At 34.9% G+C, this 27,984-nt stretch overlaps 6 protein-coding genes and 1 pseudogene across 7 annotated transcripts in view; 4 read left to right on the top strand and 3 right to left on the bottom strand.

Moving 5' to 3' along the window:
- LOC149054621 (polycystin family receptor for egg jelly-like) overlaps window positions 1-27,984 on the top strand; it is a 266,701-nt gene that overhangs the window by 185,962 nt on the left and 52,755 nt on the right. The window lies entirely within an intron of this gene.
- LOC149054624 (uncharacterized) lies at window positions 1,896-27,837 on the bottom strand (annotated as a pseudogene).
- LOC149054629 (uncharacterized) lies at window positions 7,398-8,798 on the top strand. The gene is made up of 4 exons (XM_089230075.1): window positions 7,398-8,255; window positions 8,325-8,423; window positions 8,484-8,573; window positions 8,628-8,798. Exons 1-4 carry the CDS (start codon window positions 7,560-7,562, stop codon window positions 8,697-8,699), a joined length of 957 nt encoding a protein of 318 aa, XP_089086201.1. The 5' UTR covers window positions 7,398-7,559; the 3' UTR covers window positions 8,700-8,798.
- LOC149054628 (uncharacterized) lies at window positions 8,805-9,748 on the top strand. The gene is made up of 2 exons (XM_089230076.1): window positions 8,805-9,573; window positions 9,634-9,748. The coding sequence occupies exons 1-2, from the start codon at window positions 8,968-8,970 to the stop codon at window positions 9,715-9,717; spliced, it is 690 nt and encodes a 229-aa protein (XP_089086202.1). The 5' UTR covers window positions 8,805-8,967; the 3' UTR covers window positions 9,718-9,748.
- On the bottom strand, window positions 12,316-14,516 carry LOC149054627 (uncharacterized). The gene is made up of 2 exons (XM_089230014.1): window positions 13,083-14,516; window positions 12,316-13,025 (listed from the first exon to the last, which is right to left on the bottom strand). The coding sequence occupies exons 1-2, from the start codon at window positions 13,171-13,173 to the stop codon at window positions 12,316-12,318; spliced, it is 801 nt and encodes a 266-aa protein (XP_089086140.1). The 5' UTR covers window positions 13,174-14,516.
- On the bottom strand, window positions 16,216-18,707 carry LOC149054626 (uncharacterized). Of its 2 annotated transcripts, XM_089230073.1 has the most exons (8): window positions 18,058-18,705; window positions 17,887-17,997; window positions 17,521-17,831; window positions 17,328-17,460; window positions 17,088-17,264; window positions 16,931-17,026; window positions 16,401-16,875; window positions 16,216-16,343 (listed from the first exon to the last, which is right to left on the bottom strand). In XM_089230073.1, the coding sequence occupies exons 1-8, from the start codon at window positions 18,542-18,544 to the stop codon at window positions 16,295-16,297; spliced, it is 1,839 nt and encodes a 612-aa protein (XP_089086199.1). In that variant the 5' UTR covers window positions 18,545-18,705; the 3' UTR covers window positions 16,216-16,294. The 2 variants fall into 2 exon arrangements, with proteins under 2 accessions (XP_089086199.1, XP_089086200.1); XM_089230074.1 differs by lacking the exon at window positions 16,216-16,343 and having other exon boundaries at window positions 16,397-16,875; window positions 18,058-18,707.
- On the top strand, window positions 23,811-24,627 carry LOC149054625 (uncharacterized; the record flags this gene model as incomplete). The annotated part of the gene is made up of 1 exon (XM_089230013.1): window positions 23,811-24,627. A coding segment is annotated over one exon (693 nt), but the record flags the coding sequence as incomplete, so codon positions are not given.

The raw sequence follows: 27,984 nt of genomic DNA, 5'->3' as shown, positions 1-27,984 counted from the left end.
ATTGTGCGCGCGAATCGCCACGTATATTATAATAATATTGTTATATTATAATACCTACTCGTATCATATTGTTTTGTCGGCGCGAATCGCAATAGCTTTTATTATATTGTTCGGTGCAAATCGCCGGTTTATATTTTATGTGGGCGCAAATCGCCAGATTATATTATAATATTGTATAAGGCGCTAATGGCCACTTATTTTTATTATATTTATTTTTAACTGTTCCAAGTTCCTGTTGTGTGTGTGTGATTTTTTCTTGTATAGCTAAGACCAGCTGGCCAGACTGCGCTCCACCAAATTGTGAGTTTTTGCTATTATAGCTATTTATTGATTATTTTTTACATACTATTATATTATTATTAAATTGTTGGGCCAAAAGGGCCATATAGTATCACTGCTTGTTGAGCCAGAGCGGCCGATTATATATAATTTTTCATACCTATTGGTTATAGGGGCTCCATAGCAGCACCCTATATATATATATATATATTACCTGTTGGGCCAGAAGGGCCAAATTATTGTATTTTTACTAGTCAGCCATAAGGGCTTTGATTTATTAGTATTATATTTTGTATATCTATCATTAGAAGGTTGCTGTGATTTTTATATTATATTGTGTTATTATTTGAATTATTTGTATATTACAGCAACTTAGTTACCAAAAACCTGTGTTACCCTTTATTTTAGTTTTAAGTCTACACACCACACATACGTACACACCTACACACACCAACACACACTAGCACTCTTTAGTTTTGATCGGCGATCCCGTCCACTTCTATTGAGTCGCTATACAGACATATACACACATACACAGGTCGGTCGGTGTGTGAGAGTAGCACAAGAAGTATTTGGTGACCGGGCGTCACGGCCTATTATTGTGTCGTTCCCGGCCCGTACACTTATCTAGGTAATGTAATCGACATAATTAAGTACACTAACACTTTAATATTTAAACATTGGTATAGACTAATGATTTTTTCCATATAAACCATAATATCAATAGATGATAGAATTAAATACAGATTTTATAGACCCTTACATCATAAACAATTACATGAATATAGTTGACACTGATTTGAATGAGTACATAACAAGCATTAAGAATAACCATCTAAATTTTTTGCACATGAATATTAGGTCTTATAATCATAATATAGATGAAGTCTTGTGTCTGATAAACGACTCAATTAGTAGCTTAGATTTATAATATTTAGTGAAACTTTGAACAGCACGGGGCTTGTCCCGAAAGATATAACTGGTTTTTTGAATTTTAAAAGTAAAAAAAAAAAGTGAGTGTGCTTATGACCGCACGACTGAAGTGAAACTTCTTTCGCTCTATCTTTATGTATATGTATGAATGTGTGTGTGCAATATATACATGTATGCACATATACATATATTAATTTCCTACAAATATTTAAATTTATTTTATGTTTTCATTAGTAAATTAATATTTTTGCATAGATCTTTTTTTTTTTTTCATTGTTTTATTCGTTATTTTCATTATTGGGTACATCAGTAATTACTGTGATTGATTGTAAAACCGAGACAATAGGCTTATGATACGAGAAATACGATACATATATTTTAGAATTAAAATTAGATAGAAATCTAGAAAAAGACTGCATCGATTGTTGTTCCATGTCTTGTAGTTGGCTCATTACGGTCATTATTAATTTGTAATTCTAATGTATCTCGTAGAAAGTTTATCAAGAGTTGTCCATCTTCGGATGTGAAATTGATATTGAAATCTCCTGCTAATATTAGTGGCAACGTATGATAGTTTTCTCCTAATTCTTCAGAACCTACTCGACCATAAATCATAAGTCTTCTGTATATAAACTTTATGATATTATTAACTGTGTTATTGGGCGAAATGTAAACAACTACCATTATGATGTTTGTTCCATCGTCCAAAACACAGTGAGCAGCACATATATCACCAATTGATGACTGACCAATATCAACTTCACGAATATGTCGTAATAGAATGTCCATGTTCGAAGTTACTATATTCGAGGTATTATTCGATTTCTGATAAATTGCCACTCCTGCTGATCTAACATTTACGCTTGAATTTCGCAATACAATCAAAATTCGGGATGCCAATGTTTTCATCGTCATTTGACCAGGTTTCTGATAAAAACAGGATATTGCTTGAATCAATTGCGGGATCGCTCAAGTCCGATACGTGTTTTCTGAGACTTTGGCAATTAAAAGTTACCATGGACAACTTTTTTCTGTCATTCATAAAATCGAGAATCGTTCTACCTATTGTTGACAATGTGTTCAACAATAATCGGCGAAATTCATCTTGTAAAGATATGATCGATGTATCATTTTTTCGCCCATGATAAAATCTATTATCATTGTCTTTTGGTATTATGTAGAGTCCGTCAATACTGGTAACTCATGATAGAGCAACATAAAGTAATGATAAAGAATGAGTCCTTTGATATTCATAAACTACTTCATCGAATGTTCCACCTTGAGATTTATGAATTGTCATGGCACATCCTGATACTAAAGGAAAATGATTACGTTTTGCATTTATTGTTTTGTTATTATTCATGGCAATGTTAGATGTTCTGCGTTCTATTGGGACGACATGTTTATCAATATTATGTGCCGCAACGTAAGCGGAAGCTTTTTGTCGAAGTTTTTTACCAACTTTTTGTGAATTTTCAAAAGTTAACCATACTCGTGTAACTTCATTTTGTTCGTTTTGTTCAATATGTACCAATTTACCAACTGCACCATTTGCCAATCCATCTGATACATCAATGTTTGTGGTGATAATGTACGATTTGTACGGAACGAAAACAATTTCGTACGGTAAACCGCCAGTATCAATAACTGACATTTTGTGAAATTTCTGTTTGAGAAAAGCTTCTTGTTCAGTACTTTGACATCCAAAAAATAAATCCGTAGCTATTGATGCTATTTTATTATCTGCACATTGCAATATCGTATTATTGTATTCATTGACGGAATTATTAGTGAGAAAAAGACGAATTCCATGTGGACATAATTGATCAGCCTGCTCCTTTGTAAAGAATCGTAATTCAATAATTGCTAATTCGTCATCTGTTAATATCATGCCATTACCGATTTTTGTGAGCTATGTTGAAAATATTGCATTACTTTGTCGCATCACTTCTGTCAATTGGTAAAATTTTAATCCTCGCCATAGTACTGGTCCTGCCATACGCTGTTTTGGCTGTTTGTATTGGTGTGGCGCGAACAGGCGGCAGTTGCCGTAAATCACCAATGAAAATCATATCCAATCCACCGAAATTCGTTTCAAAATTCCCTGTTATTTGTTTTAGTCTAGCATCGATTTGAGCTAACAATTCTGCACCAATCATGCTTAATTCATCTATGATCAAGACTTTTACATATCTGAACAGTGTACGATATTGATTTGCCATCTCTACAGTCGATCCGTAGATAGCAACTGCAGCCTTGCCAGTGGATGCACATGTGATGTATGCATTGCAATATCCCTCATTATCTGAATATCTATTGTAAATTTCCATTACAAGTTTTATGGTAAAAGTTTTTCCACATCCAGCAGGTCCAGTGAAGAATACTTGTAGTGGTGATGAAGTGGAAGATAGGATGTGGTCGATGACATGAAGAAGAAATTATTTTTGTTTTTCATTTGCAGATCTCATTAGTTGACAGAATTGATCTAGTTCCATAATATTTTCTTTCTTCTTCGCAATAATACCTAACTTATTCAATGTTGCTAAGTGAAGATCTATATTAACGTCTGCATTTGGATCACAATACAATTGTTGAAAAGGATTGGGCTCTGGGAAGCGATTCGCAACATCTTGAATTTCAGTCTCATCATCGTCTGGATTCCCGTCTTCACGGCACAATTGTCGACAGATTTCGATCGTTTTATCGACATCTAAGTTTGATTCAAATTCTTTTCTTCTTTCCAAAATTAGAGCTTAATTTTCATCGTAGATATTGATAAATTTCATTTCAGCTAAAATTTCAGTATCTTCATTTCTAAATGGAATGTGTAACGTGACCATTTCTCGTCTATATTCATTGTAAACTTGTGCAATATCATAATTTCGATATCGGATAACTTTGGGCACTACTCTTTCAGTGTAAACACCATTTTTGTTTTTATAATATTTAGAAACAAATCGTGCTAGAGTAATGTCACTTAATTCATCGGGTCGTCGTTGATATTTATCGAACCAATCTTCCTTCCAAATATCTGTGGAATTTTTGTCAAGTTCACTTAGTTCTTTTTGAGTCTTTTGAATTCTTTGTCGTTCAATTGGCCACACTGTGTTTATATAAATGACAACAACTGAGCTCTTTGACATTGGCTCTCTGAGCAGATACCAAGCAGCCTCTTGACTACTCATTTCTACACTATTTAACATATCTACACTCATTTTTCTCGTAATATCCACTATATCGAACTCCGGATGTTCATTCATAATTTCTATAATTTTTCGTTGTAAGTTACTAACACCTCTATTAGTTTTGTTCACATACTCAACAACATAGGCAGCACAGGAATACCCCTCAGTGATAATTTGAAAATCCATGTTCAACCTTAGAATATTAAAAACAAAAGGGTTGAATGGATTATGCCATTTTTCTGTAGGACTGCGTTTATAGAATATTTTGGGTCTCGTAATTCCAGCACGAAGTATGTTGCGGTATTCATCGTCCGATTGAATATTATTTTTTTCGTAAAAGTCATCGATATTATCGTAATCTGTGCTTTCTAAATTGGATCTGATTTCAGCATATTTCTTAGCATATCATTGAAAATGTTCGTCAGTTTTTTGCATCGGTGTAAGATTCAATGTTTTGCGACATGGCATAAAAGGTGCTTCAAATCTGCATTTTTGTGGTTTATTAGCAACTATCTTCTTATAGCATGTAAATATGTGTTTATGAGTTTGTAATTTAATATTTCCTGATGCTTGAGATGCTGAAACTGATACTAAACTGTCTATTAAATGTATAACTTCACTGTTATTTTCATCAATCATATTATCTGGAGCATTTTCGAGCCACAATAAAATATGTGCATGCGGACTTCCGCGATGCTGGAATTCAATACGTTTAAAGTATTCAGCAATTCTGTAGCGACCGAAAGGACTAAATTCTTTGGATTGTAATATTGTGAGCAATACGTTAACCAATTTATTGAAGTAGATAGCATCTTCATTGATAAGTGTGCTTTTTTCAATGAAACTTAGTTCCGACGCAGCACGCTCGGAAATGTCCGCTCCCTTGTTCGCTAATTTATACAACAGCTGTATCAGATTCGTCCATCCTATTTCATTGGCGCTAAGGGTACATACGCACTATGCGGTTGCCCGCAATGCGGCCAGCCGTCCGGTTGACCGCAAGTGATAAACTATAAGCAAATACTGTACATCCGAAAAATTGTATTCGCACTACGTTGCGGTTACCCGCAAACCGTTCCGGTCGCTTGAATCGTTGCGGCCGCTTCGACGGCTGACCGCACGTTCTGCGTACGCACTGTGCGGTTAGTCTGCGGTAAACCGTCATCGGCGTAGGTACCTCGATTTTTAATTTTTAATTATGGATTTTGATACTGAAAAGTTTATCATAGAAATCCAGAACCGGCAATCTCTTTGGAACACGAAGTGCTCAGATTATTCTGACAGAAATAAAAAACAAAGAGATTGGGAAGAGGTGGTGAATATTTACGGCGGTGAATTATCAGCGGACGAAAAGAAAAAACTCTGTTAGTATTTAATTAATTTATTGTAGAATATAGTACATTAGATAATTGTGTTGTATTAGTTTATTTATATTATAAAGTTATTTAGTTATTTAGTTATTAAGTTATTTATTTAGTTAGTTATTTTGATACAAATTTAAATGTAATTGTCTTGCCAGTCCAATCTTCCCTCGGTCATAAAGTATTCTGCGAATAATTCACGGTATCTCAATGCAGTTCTGTCATTTCTTCGAACACTATCTGATGCAAAGGTTTCGGCTAATGGGTTATTTAAAGTGTCTTCAAAAGAAAAACCATCTCTATCTCTCACAAAATTATGCAAAAGACAAGCAGATTTGATTATATCATTAACTAAATCAATATTTACATTGATAGGTCTATGAAATATTCGCCATTTATTTGCAAGTATGCCAAATGTGCATTCTATATAACGCTTAGCTCTGCAATGCCTATAAGTAGTATAAAATAGAGAATTCAATCACAAGATCCTCATCCTCCTCCTCATCCTCATCCTCCTCCTCATCATACGCCACCACCACCACCACCACCACCTCTCCTACTCACCGCCCGGCCACAGGTGCCTCCGTCCCACCACCACCACACCACCATCACCACCACCTCTCCTACTCACCGCCCGGCCATAGTTGCCGCCGTCCCACCACCACCACCCGCCCGGCCATAGGTGCCGCAACCGGTACACCGCTCCTCATCCTCATCATACACCACCGCCACCACCACCACCTCTCCTACTCACCGCCCGGCAATAGGTGCCGCCGTCCCACCGCCACCACCCGCCCGGTCATAGGTGCCGCAACCGGTACACCACTCTCCGCCCCACCTAAACATCCAACTACTCGACGCCGCCGCCGTTGTGATGTATAATAATATTATTATTATCAGTGGAAATAATGCAAAAATTTATTTCGATTGTCCAGGACTCGACCTCGAATCTCTTGCCTCACAGACGACTGCTATAATACCACTGGTCCACCAGACCAATTATGTGCATATTATTTTAGCCATTTAAGTGAAGTATATTTAATTATAGGTACGCTATCACATTCCTGCGAGCTGTTCTATACCCTAAACAGATATCACTTAACACATTACTGTGAACAAAATACCGTGAACTTAATATTATACAGTTTACGAGTAGGTACTATCTGTAATTTAATATTACATGAATATAACACAGCGGTTACAAGTCCGATCTTTGGGTACTAACTGTTATATTTTCTAGTAATGTACATCTATATACGCATACTCATCAGACTTATAATACCTTTATACCTATATTGTTCCACGCACACGCGCGCGCGCACACACATACACACACACACACACACACACACACACACACACACACACACATTATCATGTGCATTATAAGACATTATATTTACTACTTATTATATATACTAGTATACCGGCCATAGATGCCACTACTGGAACCACAGCCACCGCCACCACCGCCACCACATCCCACCCACCCATAGGTGCCGCCGTCGGTACACCGCTCCCTGCCCAGCCATAGGTGCCGCCGTCGGACGTGACGTGTGATATATGGAAATAATGCAAAAATTTATTTCGATCGTCCGGGATTCGAATTGCCACGGTATACATATATAAAACACTCATATTAGGTATACTTGATATAGTCTCCCACTACAGAACCGTTTCCCCACTATAAGTTATTATCCTCACCATACTCGAAACAATTAGTTAATAATTCAGTGTATGAACATTCAGTCTTAGTTTTGTTTTAACAGTGTCAAGTCGCGAGTTTTATAACAGTGTTATTATGGGTGGATCAATCAGTGAAATGAATCGGATGTACAAATATGTTGCGCCTACATCTCCGACTGAACTTATCGATTGCACTAATTTTACAATCGATTTTGAAAACCGTAAATTTTTAAACGTTGGTTTCGATTCAAAAGATGAGTTCAATATCGTCGTGCAAATAATTACACCGTCGCGCTATGTAAATATTTCTCCAGACTTCTTGAGGCGTATTTACTCAGTGATGGGCCATGTTTTATCTTACATTCTGGATACTACTGTACGTTATAAAAAAATTATTTTTTTGGAAGATGAATTTGTATTGCTCACGAGTATGGTATATAAGGGAGAGCATGTTTTGGTCATGGAGTCTAAAAAAATAGACGGATGTAGAACTATATTAAATCGAAGAGATCTTATGACAATTCAAGATTTAGAGAGCACAATTCTTGAAACCATAACAATGAAAATCGCCATCACACGACCTATTATTTTAAATCAAATCGATCAAATAACCGACTACCTTAAAACCGATTTTAATGTTGATAAAGCAGCGAAACTTGAAGAAGTAGTTTCAATAACAAAAGGAATTCATGCCGAATTAATCACAAGCCATATACCGAAAAACAAACAGAGTTTCATACATCAGATAAAATTACTCGCAACTGAACAGCTGGCAATCAAATGGATGGAAAAGCTGAATAACTCTATAAATGTATGAAAATTTATTTAAATATTTCGATAGTTAAAATTTTCGTATCATGATTACTTATTTTTATTACAGAATAAAACGGAAGCTTTTAACGTTGACATATCGCCACCAAGATACTCAATTTTGTCACCGTCGATTATACATGACGAAAACGATTTATCACAGTCACGGGTAATTTAAAAATTAAAAAAAAAAATATTTTTCTCGAGTTAACCGTTATTTTATTTTTAGGGTGCTGACGAGGACAGGGGGTTTCGAGAATACTTTTCAACACGTTCGAGTTTACCAACGAGGGCACCAATTCGGAAAATCAAACCTATGGTAATACACACATTATTTACTTGATAAACGGATATTGATAAATTTTTATTACAGGCTGTTGACGAGAACGATGGGCCGACTTACTTTAACAGATTTTCACCATCCCCACCATCTTTGTTTGACTAAACAGACGGCAAGTCTCAATCAACTCAGAGGAATACGAAATTAATTTTTTATTTAATAATATCTTATTAATGATGATAATAAATATTCTTTATATCATAACATGTGTGTTATTCATTTCGTTATACATATCCCCACCATAAAGGATAGAGTAGGGATTAATCCCCGCTCCACACGGCAGCACTGCATAAAACGTGTGACACGAGCATAGGACAAGTCAGTCGTAACCCGCTCTTCAAGAAGTGACAATTTGTGCGTTTGATCCATCATAATGGCTAGTCAACTTATCGACTGTTCGACTTTTTTCGTGGACGATAATATTTTTATAAATATAGGTCTAGATCCGGATTTTTTGTTAAATTGTGTTGTATGTATTACAAGTAACATGCAATGTGTAAAAATGAGTGTGGACTTATATGAATCGCTTAATGTATTACTTAAAAACATCAATTTTTCACTACCATCACATTTACTGTTAGAGGAGTTTAAATTGATGTCAATCGAAGAATGCAACGGCAACAACATACTGTCAATCAAATGTTTGCATCAAGACCAGAATGTGCAGTTGACAAAAGGGAATGTTGCAAGGATCTTACAGTTAAGTGGTGCCATTGAAGAAGTTATCCAGATGAAAACAATGTACACACGGCCCACTGCATTGGATCAGGCATGTAAGATTTCAATGTTTCTCGGAAAGGAAATGCCGTTATCTAAAGATACAGCCATAACCGATGTTGAAGATTATTTGAACCGCATCGAAGTTAGGAAACTGAAAGAATGTATTCCAGTCGCAGGTACTTGCTTAATAGCAGATTTGAAAATCAAAGCACTCAAACAATTAGCAAGAGGCTGGTTATCTTATTCGGCAAAAATTGAGGTAATACAAACATATTTTTGCATATTATTTTATACTAAACAAAAACATTTTTTTTTTTAGCCTGAAGTCAGCAGACCTAAGACAAGAGCATTCGTAGCACGTGAAAGGGAAATAGCAAGCCGTAGATTGAGTTTTGGAAAATAATTAATTATGTAATATTTTATTGTGACTTTGGTACATTAATAAAAAAAAAAAAAAAATGTAATATTTTATACTTACATTTTTATTGTGGCTTTGGTCGATGATAATAAAAAACAACTTGATGTTTAAAAAAAGTATTTTTATTTACAAACTATTTACAATTTCCTTACATCACCATTAAAAGGGTTATAAGTTATAATTTGATCGTGTAAAATGAGACAATAAGCTGCAGTCTTCGCTGGAATGGCTTTGCCTGTTTCGAACTCGATGCGTAAATCAACAGTCGACGATTTTACGTTGTCGTTTTGTCGTGATAAATCTACGACTATGATTGGTACGTATTGTTCAAAAATGGTTTTTGACAGTAGAGGCTCACTATATTCTCTATCGTAGTATGATTTTTGGAAATCTGTATATGCTTTATATAAAATGGCCGTAACGTTGTTTGTGAAATCTGAACGGAAATCTTCGTATGGATACACTTCAGAATTTAGATGTATTTTAAGGTTTTTCAGGTAACAGTGATCGAATCGTCCAGACGGATTAAATAAATTATTTTTTCGATCTGTTTGAAAGCCAATTAATGCAAATCTGGGTTTCTCGAGCAAACTGCTCGATTTAACCGTCCACGAATGAGAAGTGTTCTGAGGGAGAACCGGATATTCGCACAAGTCCAAATTTCTGAACGCACACGAGAGTTGTTTACGAGAGTCTAATACTTTTAATAGTTTTATTTTTTCTTTGTCACTCACCCTGATAACCGGCATCTTCCAAATAATTTTACTCAGCTCAATCACTACTTTTTTGAGTTTTTCTTTATTGTCATTCGCAGTGGTCTCGGAAACGTACAACGCATCAGAGTCCGTAGACGATCTGTTTAAAATGATTTGTTGGTTGCAGTTGAGTAATATTTTTTTATAATCTTCACAAAATCCTAACAAGTGTTTGAGCGGGATACAACCAGCAAATTTGTTATTTAACGTGAAATTTTTATTTTCACTGACATTCATTTCTACGTCCCAAGCAGCATTTTTTAGATTGTTCAATTCATTCGGTGTGTGTGAGCAAAACCCTTTAAGACTCGATGATATTCCAGGAGATTTTAATTTTTGTATTTCAACACCGTTAATTTCATACCGGATTTCAGAAAACAAAAACGCCAAACCATTATTTGTAAAATTAATTTCGTTCGCATGTGATGCAATATCTGCCGGTATATTTAATTTACCTTCAATATAGAGATAGCTCTCGCAGGGGAGAGTGTAAGCGTCCATATTTTGAATGGATATTCTAATTTCGTCGTTATTGGATAAAGCTGTTGAAGAATAGGGGAGGAAAGAGTGGTACTGCATTTGAGTTATTTTGCATTCATCTTCATATCCGCCGGCCACGTCCAAATACATGTCATCCATGATTATAGAACTTTTAAAGACCGTAGAAATGATAGATTGTTCTTTGTTAGTTTCTTTACAATCGGCGTACGTCTCGACGTATTAATCTTGTTTGTAGAACTGTAGCGACTCTTGATAGCATTTCTTTTTATATAGCTGTTGAACTTAATAGCCATTTTAATGTTTAATTTGTATACGAACTGTGATTGGCTCCCCTCTTAAATTGATCAAATTATTATCTTGATCTCTTAGTACTATATTCACTTTACTTATAGACGAAGAATTAAGCCGGTAGAAAACTAAATGTTTTGGGACTTCTATGATTTTATGTCCAGGCGGTGAAGAAGGGAAAAACTCGTGTATAGTCTGGCTCGGTATACCATTACTGAATGAACCAGAAATTAGATTGCAATCTATTTTTATACAGTTAACTTTCATTATGTTGACTATCCGTTCAGATTCGTGTAGTGTCTTGGCAGAATAAACTTTATTCTCAAACCCTAATATTTTCGATATATTATGTTCAATGGTGAAATCAACATCATGACTACACGTCATGGAGCATTTCAATGTGCTACCATCGGCCTTGAGTTGAAACAAAGTAACATGATTCGGTAATAGTTTTTGAATCATCGACTCCAAGTTAATTATTTCGTACGATCCCGTAGGTATAGTCACAATCACACATTTTCCGAGTGAATCGTGAAAACCTATTGTATTGCAATCCGGTTCTACGTTTGGTATAGAATTATGTGTTTGCAGGCTTAAAAGACACAGCTGAGAGGTATTTTGTACTTCTAACGGCGGGAAAATATCACAAGACATTTCGCTGAAATTACCGTTTAATGTTATCATGTACATGATAAAAATTTCAAACACAAATGACCACAATTATATGTGTTATAACGTTGATGCCTAGTGTAATTATATTGTATTTTACATCCGCTGAGGTACGATTGTAGTTCCAGTGGTGGTGGTAGATTTCCAAAACTGTCGTAATATTCTACTTGTTTTCCGATTTTCTTATACGCTACCCAATGAGTTCCGGTACTTTTTTCAACGTCCAAATTGATAACAGCCGATTCTTTATGCTTAGGACGTTTAGGTAACCTATCTCTGGAAAACACTCCGATGAAATGAGGTATTTTCATTATGTGCGCGTGTTTTATAATTTCATAATCGTACAAAGCTCTTTTGGGTAACGTAGTAATTAGTTTTTTTTCCTTTTTACGGTTTTCTTCACAGATTTATGGACTCCCTTTCTTTTATACGAACTACCTCCTTGTGAAGAGAGATATAGTCCTTTACCTTTCTCGATCTTATACGAGCCACCTTTATTAGGGGCGAGGTATAAACCTCTGCCCAAATGTGTAGGTTCATTTCTATTGAATTCGCTAACGGTCTTTACGACGTTAGCAATACCCCCCGTCAACGCTCCGAGTGCGGATAAACCGGCAAAAATTGGTATCAGTGGTAACATTCCTCCAGTTTTCGGTAAAGGTATAACACGAGGTACCCGAGCTTTCTTGCTGTTTTTAAGAAATATTTTTTTAGCTGCCACAAAACATTTTTTTGTTAATTTCATCATGTTTTTTTCTTTCATATTTTTTTTTAATACATTTTTAGCTGCCTTGACTGCTGCGTTGAATCCACATCCAGCACCCATTTTTCGTTTTGCCTTCATGCCAGTAGTGACCAACCACGCTGCTGCCTTTTCTTTTAAATTAGAGTCTTTTGACTTGAATCTATTCCAAGCCTGGTTTTCTAATATATAATCTGCTTTTTGACGATCAGTCAAAGAGTTGCTGTGATCATAAGCGATATCGTGTTCTTTACACAACGAGTCTAGGGGGTTGATACCTTTATCGCCGCGATCTAATCGTTTTTTCAATTTCGTACCTGGGCCGCAGTACTGATAACCTAAAATTATGAGTCGATTATATTGAATGTTATGTGTGTTGTATGGTTTATAATTACCCGGTAAATGAAGTTCAAATGGTAATTTGTTTATAAGAGTGTTCACGATACCTCCGCCTTTATTCTTGTTGTTTCTTCGAACGGGTGACATCGTGTAATGATTAGATTACAGAGATTACCCAAGTATTTATAATGAAGTTTGTAGATCAAGAAATAAAACTCACAGTGGAAAATGTCGACCCGCCTACGAGTCTCCAATCGAGGCATGGGAAGCTTTTACCGAATACTTGTCGTGCTTTAGTTGTCGGGCCTTCCGGATGCGGCAAGACAAATTTGATTTATGCTTTATTGACTAACATCAATGGTATACGTTTTCACAACGTTTATATATATTCGAAAACACTCGATCAACCTAAATATAAAATGCTTTGTGAAATTTTAAAAGATGTAGAGGGCGTTCAGTTATTCACTTTTCACGAAAACGACGAGGTTATCCCACCAGAAAAAGCATTACCAGATTCTGTTTTTATATTTGACGATATTTTATGTGAAAATCAAAATATCGTACGTTCTTACTACACGCGTTGTAGACACAACAATATCGACGTGTTCTATCTAGCACAATCATTCGCTCGCATACCCAAACAACTTATTCGAGATAATAGCAACATGATTATATTATTCAAGCAAGACGAGACTAATTTAAAACACGTTTATATGGAACACTGTTCGGGTGATATGAACTATTCTGAATTTAAAGAGTTTTGTACTTTGTGTTGGAGTAGGGGGAGATTTAATTTCGTCGTGATAAGTAAAGACTGTGAACGTGACAACGGACGGTATCGACACGGTTTCGACACATTTGTCGTTGTATAAAACAATGTAGTTCATTCTCAACCATGGAAGACAGAAGTGCAGTGTTGAACGAATTAGTTATTGCCAAGAAAAACATTAAACGTAAATTTGAAGCATTGAAAAGAAGTGAAGCTGATATTCAATCTTATGTAACGCAAACATTTAAACCAATAATCGAACCGTTGAACAAATTACAAAATTCCGAAGCCGGTAATAATGAAATTATAGCTGAAGGTACCCCATATATAGCATCCGATAGCCAGTCTGAAATTTTTCGTACATTAGAAGAAGAGGAAAAAGATAAAATATATGGTCCAAAAAAATATTCTAATGGAAAAAGCAAGTTAGGTCAAGAAGAAGTAAAATTCAAAAACAACGCAATAATTATCAAAGATACGTCTTATCAGCTAACGCCTGGACTTGTTGAGTTATTATGTTTCAGATATCCAATGCAATATACTGATAATGATTTAAATACATATAAAGAAATACTAATACAAACTTCAGCACATTTGACACAGGACGGTGCAAAAATTAAGAAAGGTGGTACAAAATATACGCAAATTATTCGCAAGCTATTTCCATCGGGAATGGGTGTGAAATTACAAACACATGATTTAGTATATTGGAATGACCCAAATGAGCTGGTTGATAGGTTGCGACTTCTTTTAGCCTCTCAATCTGCTGGAAACACTGGGGTTTCAAACGAAATATTATCTATTTTTGAAGAACTGTACGAATCTGGTATAACAAGGAAAATACCAAATGTATAAACGCAACATAGCTATCGAACTTCACAGACCGGCTAGGAAAAATTATACGAGGCGAAGAGTAAATGTGTATGGAAAAAACGATTTGTGGCAGGCTGACTTGGTCGAGATGATTCCACTTTCAAAGAAAAACAAAGGATATAATTATATTCTCTGTGTGATTGATTGTTTTACGAAATTCGCCTGGGCCGTACCATTGAAAACAAAAACAGGGTGTGAAGTGACCAAAGCCATGTCTACAATACTTGTAGATAGGTCGCCCAAACTGTTGCAGGTAGATAATGGCAAAGAATTTTATAATTCAAAGTTTGACATGTTAATGACTAAGCATAACATAAAAAAGTATAGCACATATTCCACGACAAAAGCCTGTTTTGTGGAAAGGTTTAATCGAACTTTAAAAACAAACATGTATAGAGAATTTACTGCTCTGGGTTCACAAGAATGGATATCAATTTTACCTGACCTAATCAATAATTACAACAATGTGAAACACAGAACGATTGGGATGACACCATTGCAGGCAGACGAAAATCCTTCACTAGTTACTTTGAAACAACGTACAATCACTAATAGAAAAGTAAAATTTCATGTCGGCGATAAAGTTCGAATAAGCATTCACAAAGGAGTTTTCACAAAAGGGTATTTACCCAATTGGTCAACAGAAATATTTACAATAGTAAAAATAAATAAAACAATACCACCAACTTATCAGTTACACGATTATAATGATGGTCCAATAGCCGGCTGTTTTTACACCGAAGAATTATCTAAAACCAATTATCCAAATGATTATTTAATTGAAAAAATTGTACGAAAGAAGGGGGACCAGATATATGTCAAGTGGGTGGGGTTTGACGATTCTCACAATTCATGGATCAATAAGAATGATATTAAAAATTAGTTTCAGTGGTAGTTCAGAAGTGAATCTGTTCGGTACAACAAATTATTATAAAAACTAATTCATCTAAAAATATGTCGTCGGCTATCTTGGACGTCCAGTGCATTCTAGGAGTCAACAACAAGTACTTTATCAAAGAAATGTCTATAGTAGATACTGAAACATGGTCCAACCAACACTGGATATTTAAACATACATCTTTAAAACAAGATGCAAAAAGTCGAAGCGTAAACAGTTGGCTGAAGCGTTTATATCACGGTTTAACGTTGGAATATGGTGATGTAGAGTATGGAGAAATACAGAAAATATTTCAATCGTTAAAATTCGATAGAATTTACGTTAAGGGCTCTCAAAAACAACAGATTATCAACGAGTTTATGCCACATGCCACAGTATTCAACTTTGAAAATTTGGAATGTCCACGGCTTTGTCAATTGAACGGAGAAACACTACCATGCTGTATTTTTCATAAGGATTTCAATCCAAAACAATGTACATTGTATAAAGTATTTGCATTAAAAAAATGGTATGTTAATAATGTTTAAGATTATTACTTTTTTCTATCATGTATAAATTAAATGTATATTCAGTTTCAATCTATTTACATTATATACAGTTTATATATATAGATTAAATTATTTTTTACATAATATACAGTTTTAATTGATTTACATATAGTTTACATTATATACAATTTTAAAAAATAAAAAGTATTTTTACTACAATTATATGCATACAATTTAATATCAAATCTCATCCATCCGTACTCCTAAGTGTTCATCTGTTTCAGCCTCCCTATAAACATTTTTTTAAATAAAATAACTATAAACAATATTTTTTATTATAACTTACTTAATACGATAGTGACCATGGGCCAGTGTATGTACTTTATCCTCAAGTATAACTCTCTTGTCGTCAAAGCTTTTATACGTTAGTTTGCTTGATTTAATTGTTTTCAATTTATGTTTGAACGAGCGGATAGAGACATTATCTGTCTTTACCTTCAAGCTTTTATCACCAAACAGACATCGATAATGATCATTAAAGTTCATATGGTTCTTTACTACATGTCTTCGAATTCCTTTAGCCTTGATCTTCTCCTTTTCATTGATCTTATACGCGTAAGACTTTGCGCGCAGTGCACAAAACTCTGTCATAACCGCGCCCTTTGTCTCATCAGAAAACAGTCCAGGAATTTTTTTTCGTTCGGCAATATGGCATGGATGGTCTATCGGTAAATCCGAAGTATCCATCCGGTCAAGTAAGAAGGAATTATTCATTAAGTCTTCATAAAAATCATCGGTTTGAACATAGTATACCAGTGAATCTAAAATAACACAAATTAATATGCATGAACACGATATTACTTTAAAAATATTCACCTGTATCCGTATACATCTTATCACCATAATGTGCCTGCATTACGCTATAATGATAATCATACATTAAGGTCTTGGAAATTTCCAACACTGCAAAACCTGTTTAAAATTATACATATTAAAATATAGTTATTGATACTAAATTAAAAGTGTTTATTACCTATATAAATAGGCTTGCAAAATTCAATAATTTTATTCTCTAGCGATACAGCGTTCAAGTTTTCGGAATACGTGGTGCAATATTTAAACGTCGATCGATTTATTAATTTCTGCAAACGGCGTTCACTAGACACAAGCTTTATATTTAAATGCTTACGTACGTTTTCCATCGTTTTTCCTAGATGATAGCAAAAAGAAAATTAATAAAAATAGTTAGAATTAGAATTTTTTAATAAAATACCAAACACAGCATTGTTCAAAAGTTTAAAAAAATCCTTCTCAAAATCATTCTTAGCGTTCTTTCTCATTTCAGTATTTAAAGCTATATACGTCTCAAGCCATGGCGATTGCTTGAATTGAACTACTCTATGCACCTGGAATATATAAAAGTTAAACGTTTATAATATAATATAAAATTGAAATACGCAGTTTACTTTTTCAACTATGAGACCATTGCTTAAGGCTTGCTGGAGATTACGATAGTGAACAATATAATTTTTCTTAGGTTCGAATGTGGCCATGAGTTTGCGAACTTTTGAACCTGGTGGTATGCTATTTTGCGGAAGAAATGGCAAGTCATTATGTTTATCGTGCAGTTCTTTTGGATAAACAATATCAACCTCGTACATCCGCCCTATGGGAGAATTCTCGGTCAAATCGTTTAATCCGTCGAGTGATGGTTTAACCCACTTGAAGTCGCCATAAGGCATGAATCTGCTCATTGCCCAGCCATAAAGATTGTTACCTAAAGTTTAAAAAGTGTATTTAACTGAATAATTATTATTTATAAATAAACTTACAGTCCTGATAAACAAGCCATGATTTGGGGTCTGATGGGTTATAAACTGGTGTTTTTTCATTATTTGGTTTTGCATACCGCATGCTGGCTTGTGTAAGTCCACCTCGAATACCTATAAAAAACGTAATTATATTTTATGTATATAGAAATAACACAAGTCCAATATACTAACCTTTATCAAACATGAGAAGCATGTCATAATCTGTTAGTAAATCCAGTTTTATCGCTGTGTATTTCAACATGGCATCAAAGGAAAATGCTGGAGCTGTATAGTAGTACGCTGGGTCTAAACAGTAAGTGTTTAAGCATAGATCTCGAAAATTTTCGAAAACGTCAGCCAGAAGCAAAACATCAATTTTTAAATATAAATCTGAATACTCGCCCAGCGTTTGACAATTGAAATGGTTCCAGACCTTTGTTGCAAACTGATATTCAGTATCTTCAACGTGTTCTTCTGACAGAACGCTATAGAAATCTTCTATTGGTGGTAAAGAGGTTTGTTCGAGCTTAGACCAATCATCAGTAAAGTCGTAAGGATAGACACCTTTACGGGTTACCAGTGGCATATCGTTATTGGAAAAATGTTTTTCGGTTTCTCGGAATTTCTTCAAGTCTGGTGTAACCAGGTTTGTGGCTAGAGTAGACAAACGCGTGGCCATGAATCTAAATGTATCAACGAACCGGATACTGAATTTATTACTGATATATTTGGAAAACGAAATAAACTTTTCTTCGCTGTTGGGGATTACATTTATTCTATTCGAATTATAATCAAGTTCTGTAATTATGAAGTGCGCATCGTAGTTGGAGAGGTTGTGTAGAAAAACTGGTACGTACTTAGGTCGTACAAGACTTAAATTACATTTATAGCACAAAGTCTGTCTGAATTTCCCGGTCAAATGATCGTGATCGCGGACACGGGTATGGATATTAACATCACATTTGCATAAATTACATTTAAAACAGGATTTATGCTTAGCCATGTCTTCATCGGTCATGATTAAAGTTATGTTTGTCTCCAGCAACTTTTCTATTTTAGCGGCCACATCAGTGATATTCTCCATAAAATGCTTTGCCACGTCTTGCCTGCTTTCACTTCCTCGATAAATAACTGGTTCAATTGGTATGTTAAATTTTCTCAACAACTCTATTGGAACATTTTCAGACGCCTTAACTAAAAATCCATAACTCATTGGACAATGTTTTTGAATGATTGTTGTGTTTTCCCCTTTTTTCTCATCTGTTTTTATAAGCAGTGCCTCGAAATCAGCGTAAATAACTATAGGATGTCTCTGTGAATTTTGCCATGCGGTGAATTGTAGAACATCACCCTCTTTTGGCATTATTGGCCGTACGGGTTTATGTGGTCCACATATTAGCATGTGATGTTCAAGTGCCGCCTGTCCACTTAATTTATACTTTAAATTCTGTTTGTCAAACGATGTAAAGCATCGCTTGCAGAATATAACTTGACCTTTATGACAAGTTTTTTGTGAACGAAGTAGTCTTGAAAAATTTGAGATGTACGTATAATGCATATTGTCATTATCCGTCACTAATAATAGATCAAAGTGATCTTGCTTCTCATTATCCACGACTTTGAGTGGGAAAACCTCGTATGATGGGAACTTTTTGGGCGGCTGCAAACGTTTTTCAAGTCCGTAAACATTCACAGAAACGTTATGATTATTTTTTTCAAACTTGCAAATATCAGTCAGCGGTGTTGGGAAGGAAATGCCTTCAAAACTATATCTATTCTCATGATCAGTATAATTTTTATCGACTCGGAATTTATTTTGTACTGTCACATGTTTTGCTAATATAGCCCATTTAAAACATTGTTGGTCTATATTTTTAGGATTGATTATAGCTCGTTTGTCTGCGATCGATTTAGGTAGTTCTATATACGACGAACCAGACATTGGTGTATATTTATAAATGCCTAGCAGTAAACCGTCAATAGATTGTAACGTAAACCCACTTCCGCGTGAAGAATAAGTTTCTTCTTCAGCTAATAATTTCTTAAACGATTCGTCAACTTAAGTTTCGATACTTGAAGCCTCATAAATTTCTCTAGCTGAAGTTTTAAATGCTCGATTTTCGGATGAATTTTCTACGTTTGGGCGATTATATTTTGATTCAAGTTTTAAATTAAATTTAATTGGCATATTATGTTTATTAATAGTTTCTAGCAATGCTGATCCGACGGACTCTAAGAACTCTGGATAATTCTGTATGTTATTCAAATTTTTATAATAATACCATACAACTTTACGGTTGTGGGCTGATTGAATTTCTATAAATCCTAATGTGTTTACACTTTGTAGTCTTACTTTTTTTGCTTTTACGGCGGTATAAGTATTTTCAGTATGTTTACGTTTATTACCCATGTTCGTATAATAACCTGAAATTGCAAATATATCTGAATTATTTATAATACTAACATGTCGTATAATAACATAAAATTGTATACATATCTAAATTAATTATAACATGATGTTTAATAAGAGTTTAAAACTAACCTTGTGCAGTATCCCGTTCGTTTTCAAATGCATCCAAGGCAGCCATACATATATGATCATCGCGTTGTAAATCATCGGTTATCGCATTAGAGCATTCATTACTTTGATTTGATGGTCCAGCGTGTTCATTAGGTACGTGAATTTGAGGAGATATTTCAATAATGTTATTCGCGGGCGCGATTTCTTTGTAAAATTGTAAATATATCTAAATTATTTATAACTCTAACATGATGTTTAATAAGAGTTTAAAACTAACCTTGTGCAGTATCCCGTTCGTTTTCAAATGCATCCAAGGCAGCCATACATATATGATCGTCGCATTCTAAATCATCGGTTATCGCATTAGAGCATTCATTATTTTGATTTGATGGTCCAGCATGTTCATTAGGTACGTGAATTTGAGAAACTACTTCAATTATATTATTTGTGGAGTTGATTCCTTTGTAAAATAATTAAATTATTGTAAAAATATTTAAATAAATATATTATATACTTACGATGAATATTTTTCATATGACGAGTACGATTTGATTTGTTGGTAAATATCGCAGTACACATAGTGCACGAAAATCGTATGCCCGCATGTTTCTTTTTATGTCTATTTAAATTATCTTTTCGCGTAAAAGACGCTGAACATGTTTCGCAATTAAACATTATGACAATATATATATATATATATATATATATATAATATTAAACACACTCGGAAATATTAAAATAACGTGTTAAAAACAAAGATGTTTGTAGAACGTTTTCAATCGCGCTATATTCTACGCTACGTGATTAATGCGTTAAATAATATACATGAATAATATAATATGAACCAATGATATCGTTATAGAACGGCTGGAGATCTACTGTTAGAAAATCGCGAGGTGTTATTCTACGATATAATGTAATATAAGAAAATGCAATTTTGCAGAAAAATGTCATAAAGGTGGGATTTATGAGAGTCACACGCTACGACAATATAATGCATGATAATATTAATAATAATATATAATAAATTTGTCATTATATATATATTAATAATTTAAATGTATATGTTGCAAATATTAAATGCTCTATGGATACGTATATAATGCACATGATAATGTGTGTGTGTGTGTGTGTGTGTGCGTGTAACAATATAGGTATAAAGGTATTATAAGTCTGATGAGTATGCGTATATAGATGTACATTACTAGAAAATATAACAGTTAGTATCGAATCCCGGACGATCGAAATAAATTTTTGCATTATTTCCATATATCACACGTCACGTCCGACGGCGGCACCTATGGCTGGGCAGGGAGCGGTGTACCGACGGCGGCACCTATGGGTGGGCGGGAAGCGGTGGGATGTGGTGGCGGCGGTGGCTGTGGTTCCAGTAGTGGCATCTATGGCCGGTATACTAGTATATATAATAAGTAGTAAATATAATGTCTTATAATGCACATGATAATGTGTGTGTGTGTGTGTGTGTGTGTGTGTGTGTGTGTGTGTGTGTGTGTGTGTGTGTGTGCGTGGAACAATATAGGTATAAAGGTATTATAAGTCTGATGAGTATGCGTATATAGATGTACATTACTAGAAAATATAACAGTTAGTACCCAAAGATCGGACTTGTAACCGCTGTGTTATATTCATGTAATATTAAATTACAGATAGTACCTACTCGTAAACTGTATAATATTAAGTTCACGGTATTTTGTTCACAGTAATGTGTTAAGTGATATCTGTTTAGGGTATAGAACAGCTCGCAGGAATGTGATAGCGTACCTATAATTAAATATACTTCACTTAAATGGCTAAAATAATATGCACATAATTGGTCTGGTGGACCAGTGGTATTATAGCAGTCGTCTGTGAGGCAAGAGATTCGAGGTCGAGTCCTGGACAATCGAAATAAATTTTTGCATTATTTCCACTGATAATAATAATATTATTATACATCACAACGGCGGCGGCGTCGAGTAGTTGGATGTTTAGGTGGGGCGGAGAGTGGTGTACCGGTTGCGGCACCTATGACCGGGCGGGTGGTGGTGGTGGCGGTGGGACGGCGGCACCTAGGGCCGGGCGGTGAGTAGGAGAGGTGGTGGTGGTGGTGTATGATGAGGATGAGGAGCGGTGTACCGGTTGCGGTACCTATGGCCGGGCGGGTGGTGGTGGTGGGACGGCGGCAACTATGGCCGGGCGGTGAGTAGGAGAGGTGGTGGTGGTGGTGGTGTATGATGAGGATGAGGAGCGGTGTACCGGTTGCGGCACCTATGGCCGGGCGGGTGGTGGTGGTGGGACGGCGGCAACTATGGCCGGGCGGTGAGTAGGAGAGGTGGTGGTGGTGGTGATGGTGGGGATATGGTGGTGTGGTGGTGGTGGGACGGCGGCACCTATGGCCGGGCGGTGAGTAGGAGAGGTGGTGGTGGTGGTGGTGGTGGCGTATGATGAGGAGGAGGATGAGGATGAGGAGGAGGATGAGGATCTTGTGATTGAATTCTCTATTTTATACTACTCCTATAATTATAGGTTTTTTTTGTAACATTTAAATTGTTTCTTGCATATGGACGCATCATAGTTGTACTTAAAGCGAACGCTTCATCGCCAACAAAAACGAACGGCAAACAAGTGGTACTATCTGGCGAAATCGGTGATGGATCGGGAATGTTCAGACGTTTCTCCTGAATTTTTTTATAAAAATTAGAATTTTGAAAAATTGCCGAGTCTCCAAATCTCCCATACGCTCCAACGTCTATTAGTACAAATTTATAGTCACTGTCACAAATTGCCATTAAAACTAGAGAGAAAAATCCTTTGTAATTATAGCACATTGATCCACTATTGGCAGGTGCTATAATTCTAATGTAATTGCCGTCACATGCACCTAAAATAATAAATACTATCACTGTAAAATTATGTAAAATTCCCAATAGCTTTCAAAAGCACCGTGAAAAACAAATGAAAAATTAAGGAAAAAACGGGAATTTTTACGCAAAACTGATTTAACTCAAAATCGATTTTGGTTTTTTGTGTAAACTCTAAAATAAATGACAGTAGATATATGCAATTTTGACTGAATATTAATATGAGTATTTTTTTTATGATTATTAATTATTTATTTATATGATTATTTTTTTTTTATATATTTTTTAATTATTGTTAAAAAATACAATAGCAATTGGCACTGTAATACTCACCTATGCAGTGAGGAAAATTTGCTCTCTTAAAAAAACCATTTGCAATTTGATACCACATTTCTTTTGTTGGTTCAGGTAGACATATTTCTTTTAAACAATACCATATTGCAGCACATACTTCTCGGACAATTTCTGCGACAGTACTAATTCCAATCCGAAACACATAATGTAGTTCTGCAAATGAGCAACCTGTTGCCAAATATCTGAAACAATTATTTTTTTCAGGCGTGAATCTTCAGAAAAAATGGCGAAATATACGTGATTCTTTTGTAAAGGCCCACAAAGCAAAGGAGAATAAAAGTGGTTCTAAAGCAAAAAAAAAATGCCCCTACGTTTTCTACGACAACCTTTTATTTTTAAAAGATACGGTGTCGGTGAATTTAACGAGTTCAAATATTACTTCCAATACGGAAATAAATAATGAAGATAAAATTGTAGAAGGTCAACATACAACTGCTCATCCTTCAGATTCCTCGTGGGTACCAAAACGTAATAAAAAAAATAAAAATGATGACATTGGTAGAGAGTTAATAGGAATTTTAAACAAAAATTTAGAAACTAAAAATGTTGGAGACGACGAAGATCGTCTTTTTTTTATGTCTTTGGTAAAAGACTTTAAAAAAATACCAGAACACTTGCGCATGCAAACGAAATTGGACGTTTTAAAGGTCATTCAAGACGCTCAGAGGCAAAATACATGGGACTGGAATATTCAAAATAATCCACATCGTGGACCTTATCCGGCACAAATGAGATACCATCCTTACAGCCATACGCCTATTCAAATATCTATACCTGCAACCACCCCACATCACGAAACTACCATAAATCAATCACCTCTCTCAAATGCAGACTCAACGAACACATACGAATCTCATGAAAGTGAAACTTCTGATATTGACCTTTTTAATTCAATTTCATAAGACAATGATATTATGTTAATTATAATGATAATATAAAAGTAAAATATGTTAAAATAATAATAATGATGAGTAATTTTTTGTAATCATGAAATTTGAAAAATTATAACATAAAATTTAAAAATAATTTGGTTTTTTTATTTACCGTAGTACAATGGTTAACTTTTCTTCAGGCTTAATACTTTTTCGGAATCGTGTGTCTTCCTTCGTTATTGATGTTCTTAAAATCCTCAATAATTCTTCAAATGATTTTAAACTCATTCTCATGTAACCAAAAAACTTGTCTTCATATTTTTTGAGGTTTTCAAAAAATATATCAAAATGCCTGGTTTCATCTTTGGTTTGTAGGAAAGGATGTATCCAGTATTTTTTTTTCTTTTTCTTTTTTATGTAGCGATCGTAGATGTAATAAACAGCAATCACTTCTTCAACGTCCATAGTTGAAATGGAGTTGTTAAAGTTGTTAAAGTTGTTTTTAGCATACGGCTACCCGCTGAACCAACCGTAAACTGCGATCAACCGGACGGCTGGACGCATTACGGCTACCCGCTGAACCAACCGTAAACTGCGGTCAACCGGACGGCTGGCCGCATTGCGGGCAACCGCTTAGTGCGTATGTACCCTAAGAGTCATGAAAGCTGTTGGTCTGCCATTCTGTCGAATCATTGCGAAAAGATCTTTCTTTCTTTGTGCCCAATACCAAGTTGAATTTGGTATTGAACGTAGGAAAGCAAGATTCGATTCAATACAATTGTTTATGTACTCATCTGATTGGATTTGTTCTCTTGTTATGTTGGTATTAGGACCAATATGCTTGAATGCCACAGTCAAACAATCTCGAATCCTCAATCTCATAATCTTCACAGCGATATACAATAAATGGTAGGGAGTAATTGCTCGACGGTCAGTACGACGCAATTCACTGGAAGCTATCATGAATGGTGTAGCTTTAATGTTTTCTTTGAATGTTCTAAATTGTCCCAAATAGATAGTTGGAAATGACAATTCTTCCGCGTGTTCATCGAATAATAAACTACGAGGAACATTGTATTCTCCAGGTGCGATCCTTAAATATTTTTCGTCGTTCCACAGAAGTGTGAGCTGCAAGACTCTCCTCGATGGGGATATCTTCACTGACTTCATCTATGTTACTTATTCGTTGAGTTTCTTCATTATCATCACTGAGGAATCCATGATTAATTGTGATATTGTAGTAAGTATAAAGAGGCGTGTTTACAAAATATTGTAACCATGCCTTAATATTTTTTTTATTAATTAATCCTTGTAAATAGCTTGACTTGTGGATTTGTTTCTTTTTTATATGAACATAGATGCAATGATCATCGCTGATATCTCTTGGAAGTTGATTCACCATTGTATCCACAGATACTGGCACATTTATAACCTGACCGTATATACCAAATTGCCCATGCACATGCCGTAGTCTTCGTATCTGCATAAATGGGAGACGAGGAGAAATTAATATTTCCGTAACTAGGTCAAGTTTCGGTAAATGTGCAGGAATTTCTGGATATTTAAATCCATTGTACGTTGACAATATTGGAATATTTTGCTTGTCAAGAGCAACTTTACATGTCGAACAAATCATTGCATCTTTAATGTTGTTGATATTCTGGAAATTATAAAATTTATATTTGTTAATTTCTTCATAGTGATCAAGTATGTGCATACTTCGATATTATTTCGAAATAATATTATTTCTTACCGTTATTTTCTTCAATAGATCTTTATAATTGTCAGATGCCTTTTTTAAGTCATTTTTAAACCATAATCTATCACAGACTGTACATGAATAACCAAATGGATTTTTCCGAAATTTTCGATCGAAATTCTCATGAGCCTTTTTATGTTTTGTAATGTCGTCGTACTTCAAAGTTAAATCACAGAGGTCTGATTGTTCTTCATTATTTCCCGATGGATTATTGCTATGAACAGAAAAAGATATATATTAAAATAAAATATAGCCTAAAATTTTTTTATCAAAAAAAAACACAACATATATAATTTCAATGATAATTACGATTCCATGTTGACATTATCATTTCTTCTCTCACGATATTCTCGTGTATGTTCTGATCTTTCAATTTGTTGCTGTGATTGTAAATTCCCTCTCTTCTAGTTAGCTCTGCGGATATGCTGTTTATTGTTGATGGACCAGCCCTTTGATTAACTTGTGATGACGATGTACTGACTATAGCATCTAAATCTTGATTACTTTGCTGCTCCAACAGTACTTTCTTTGCTCTAAGTAAAGAAATGCAAATAAGAATTATACGAGCCTTCAATGACATAAGTTTTATATATAAATAAATATTTACAATTTCTTTCTCTCTCGGTATTCTCGCATGCGTTGAGCTGCAGTTTTCGCCAGTTTTTTTGATGACTCACTAACGCCTTTTTTTTTCTCTCTCCATCGCCGTGTTGCCTCTGCAGACTTTGCTCTACTTTCTATTGTCGTTATTTCAGAGGGTTCAGAGACTTGATTGTTTTCTGATGGACCAGCACTTTGAATATCATCTGTAGCAATTTCAACTATTGCATCTAGTTCCTGTTGTTGCTTACATTGTTGTTTAAGCAGTGCTTTTCGTGCTCTGAATTCTCGACCACGTTCTGCAGAAGTTTTTGGCGCTTTATTTAACCTATAATTCCATAATTTCAGTTGTGTAAATGTAGTAAATTATTATTAGAGTCATTAATGATCATAAAAGTAAAATCGAAATTAATGTACCTAACTTCAATCATTTGTCTCGGTTTTTGTACATGATCTATAGTGAGATTTCCATCATTAACTTCCATTTGATTATTGTCATGTTCAATCACGATGTCACCAATTATTTGTAATGGTAAACCTCTACAATTAATAAGTATTTTATAATTTACGGAAATTAAATTTTATATTATTCTATTTTAAAACTTTGCTGAAGTAAATTGTAGAAACGTGAGGCTAAAATACGGAAGAGTAACAAGGAAAAAGCGAGAGTAAAAGAGAAAGAGAGGCAAGAAAAGGACAGAGAATCAAACGTGTCCCAATGTCGAGAGTAGAATTATTAGTATTAATACCGCATATTAGTAGAGGGAGAAAATAGTCAAGGACATAGCAACAATGCATATGACGCTACGACGCTAGTAACTGGTTTGAGATGCGTACTCACCTTCGTGATTCATTATCAATTGATTGGGTCTCACTAGGTTTAAAATCTTGTCTTGAATCTATTGTCACACACTTTTTATGCACAATTTCCGTACGTAATTTCTTCTTAGTTGGTGGTCCTAAAGCACCGCTTTCATACTCGGAGTCTGTGTCACTTTTCTCCATAATTTGTTATTATTTACCCGAAAATTCACATATCATAAACTTTAAAATAAATTTACAATTTTATTCACTTTAAACGTAAAATATTTAATGTATTGAACAATATTAATTCATAAAGTTTCACTTCAAAAACAAACAGTGGTGATACAT

This window comes from Diuraphis noxia, unplaced genomic scaffold (genome assembly GCF_037042655.1).
Source record: "Diuraphis noxia isolate RWA-SAM2 unplaced genomic scaffold, SU_Dnox_SAM2 contig0006, whole genome shotgun sequence".
NCBI lineage: Eukaryota > Metazoa > Arthropoda > Insecta > Hemiptera > Aphididae > Diuraphis > Diuraphis noxia.
Note: the sequence above shows the minus strand (reverse complement) of the source record. Positions and strands in the feature narration are given on the sequence as shown.

Excerpts from the sequence above, each read along its gene's own strand:
- LOC149054628 (XM_089230076.1), top strand. The coding sequence starts at position 8,968 with ATGGCTAGTCAACTTATCGACTGTTCGACTTTTTTCGTGGACGATAAT. Across the intron at positions 9,574-9,633 it reads CTTATTCGGCAAAAATTGAG|CCTGAAGTCAGCAGACCTAA; the intron begins GTAATACAAACA and ends TTTTTTTTTTAG.
- LOC149054627 (XM_089230014.1), bottom strand. The coding sequence starts at position 13,173 with ATGTCACCCGTTCGAAGAAACAACAAGAATAAAGGCGGAGGTATCGTG. Across the intron at positions 13,026-13,082 it reads ATTTGAACTTCATTTACCGG|GTTATCAGTACTGCGGCCCA; the intron begins GTAATTATAAAC and ends TCATAATTTTAG.
- LOC149054629 (XM_089230075.1), top strand. The coding sequence starts at position 7,560 with ATGGGTGGATCAATCAGTGAAATGAATCGGATGTACAAATATGTTGCG. Across the intron at positions 8,256-8,324 it reads AGCTGAATAACTCTATAAAT|AATAAAACGGAAGCTTTTAA; the intron begins GTATGAAAATTT and ends TTTTTATTACAG. Across the intron at positions 8,424-8,483 it reads ACGATTTATCACAGTCACGG|GGTGCTGACGAGGACAGGGG; the intron begins GTAATTTAAAAA and ends TTTTATTTTTAG.
- LOC149054626 (XM_089230073.1), bottom strand. The coding sequence starts at position 18,544 with ATGGCCACGCGTTTGTCTACTCTAGCCACAAACCTGGTTACACCAGAC. Across the intron at positions 17,832-17,886 it reads ATGGCTTGTTTATCAGGACT|GTAACAATCTTTATGGCTGG; the intron begins GTAAGTTTATTT and ends TTTAAACTTTAG. Across the intron at positions 16,876-16,930 it reads TAAGATGTATACGGATACAG|ATTCACTGGTATACTATGTT; the intron begins GTGAATATTTTT and ends GTGTTATTTTAG.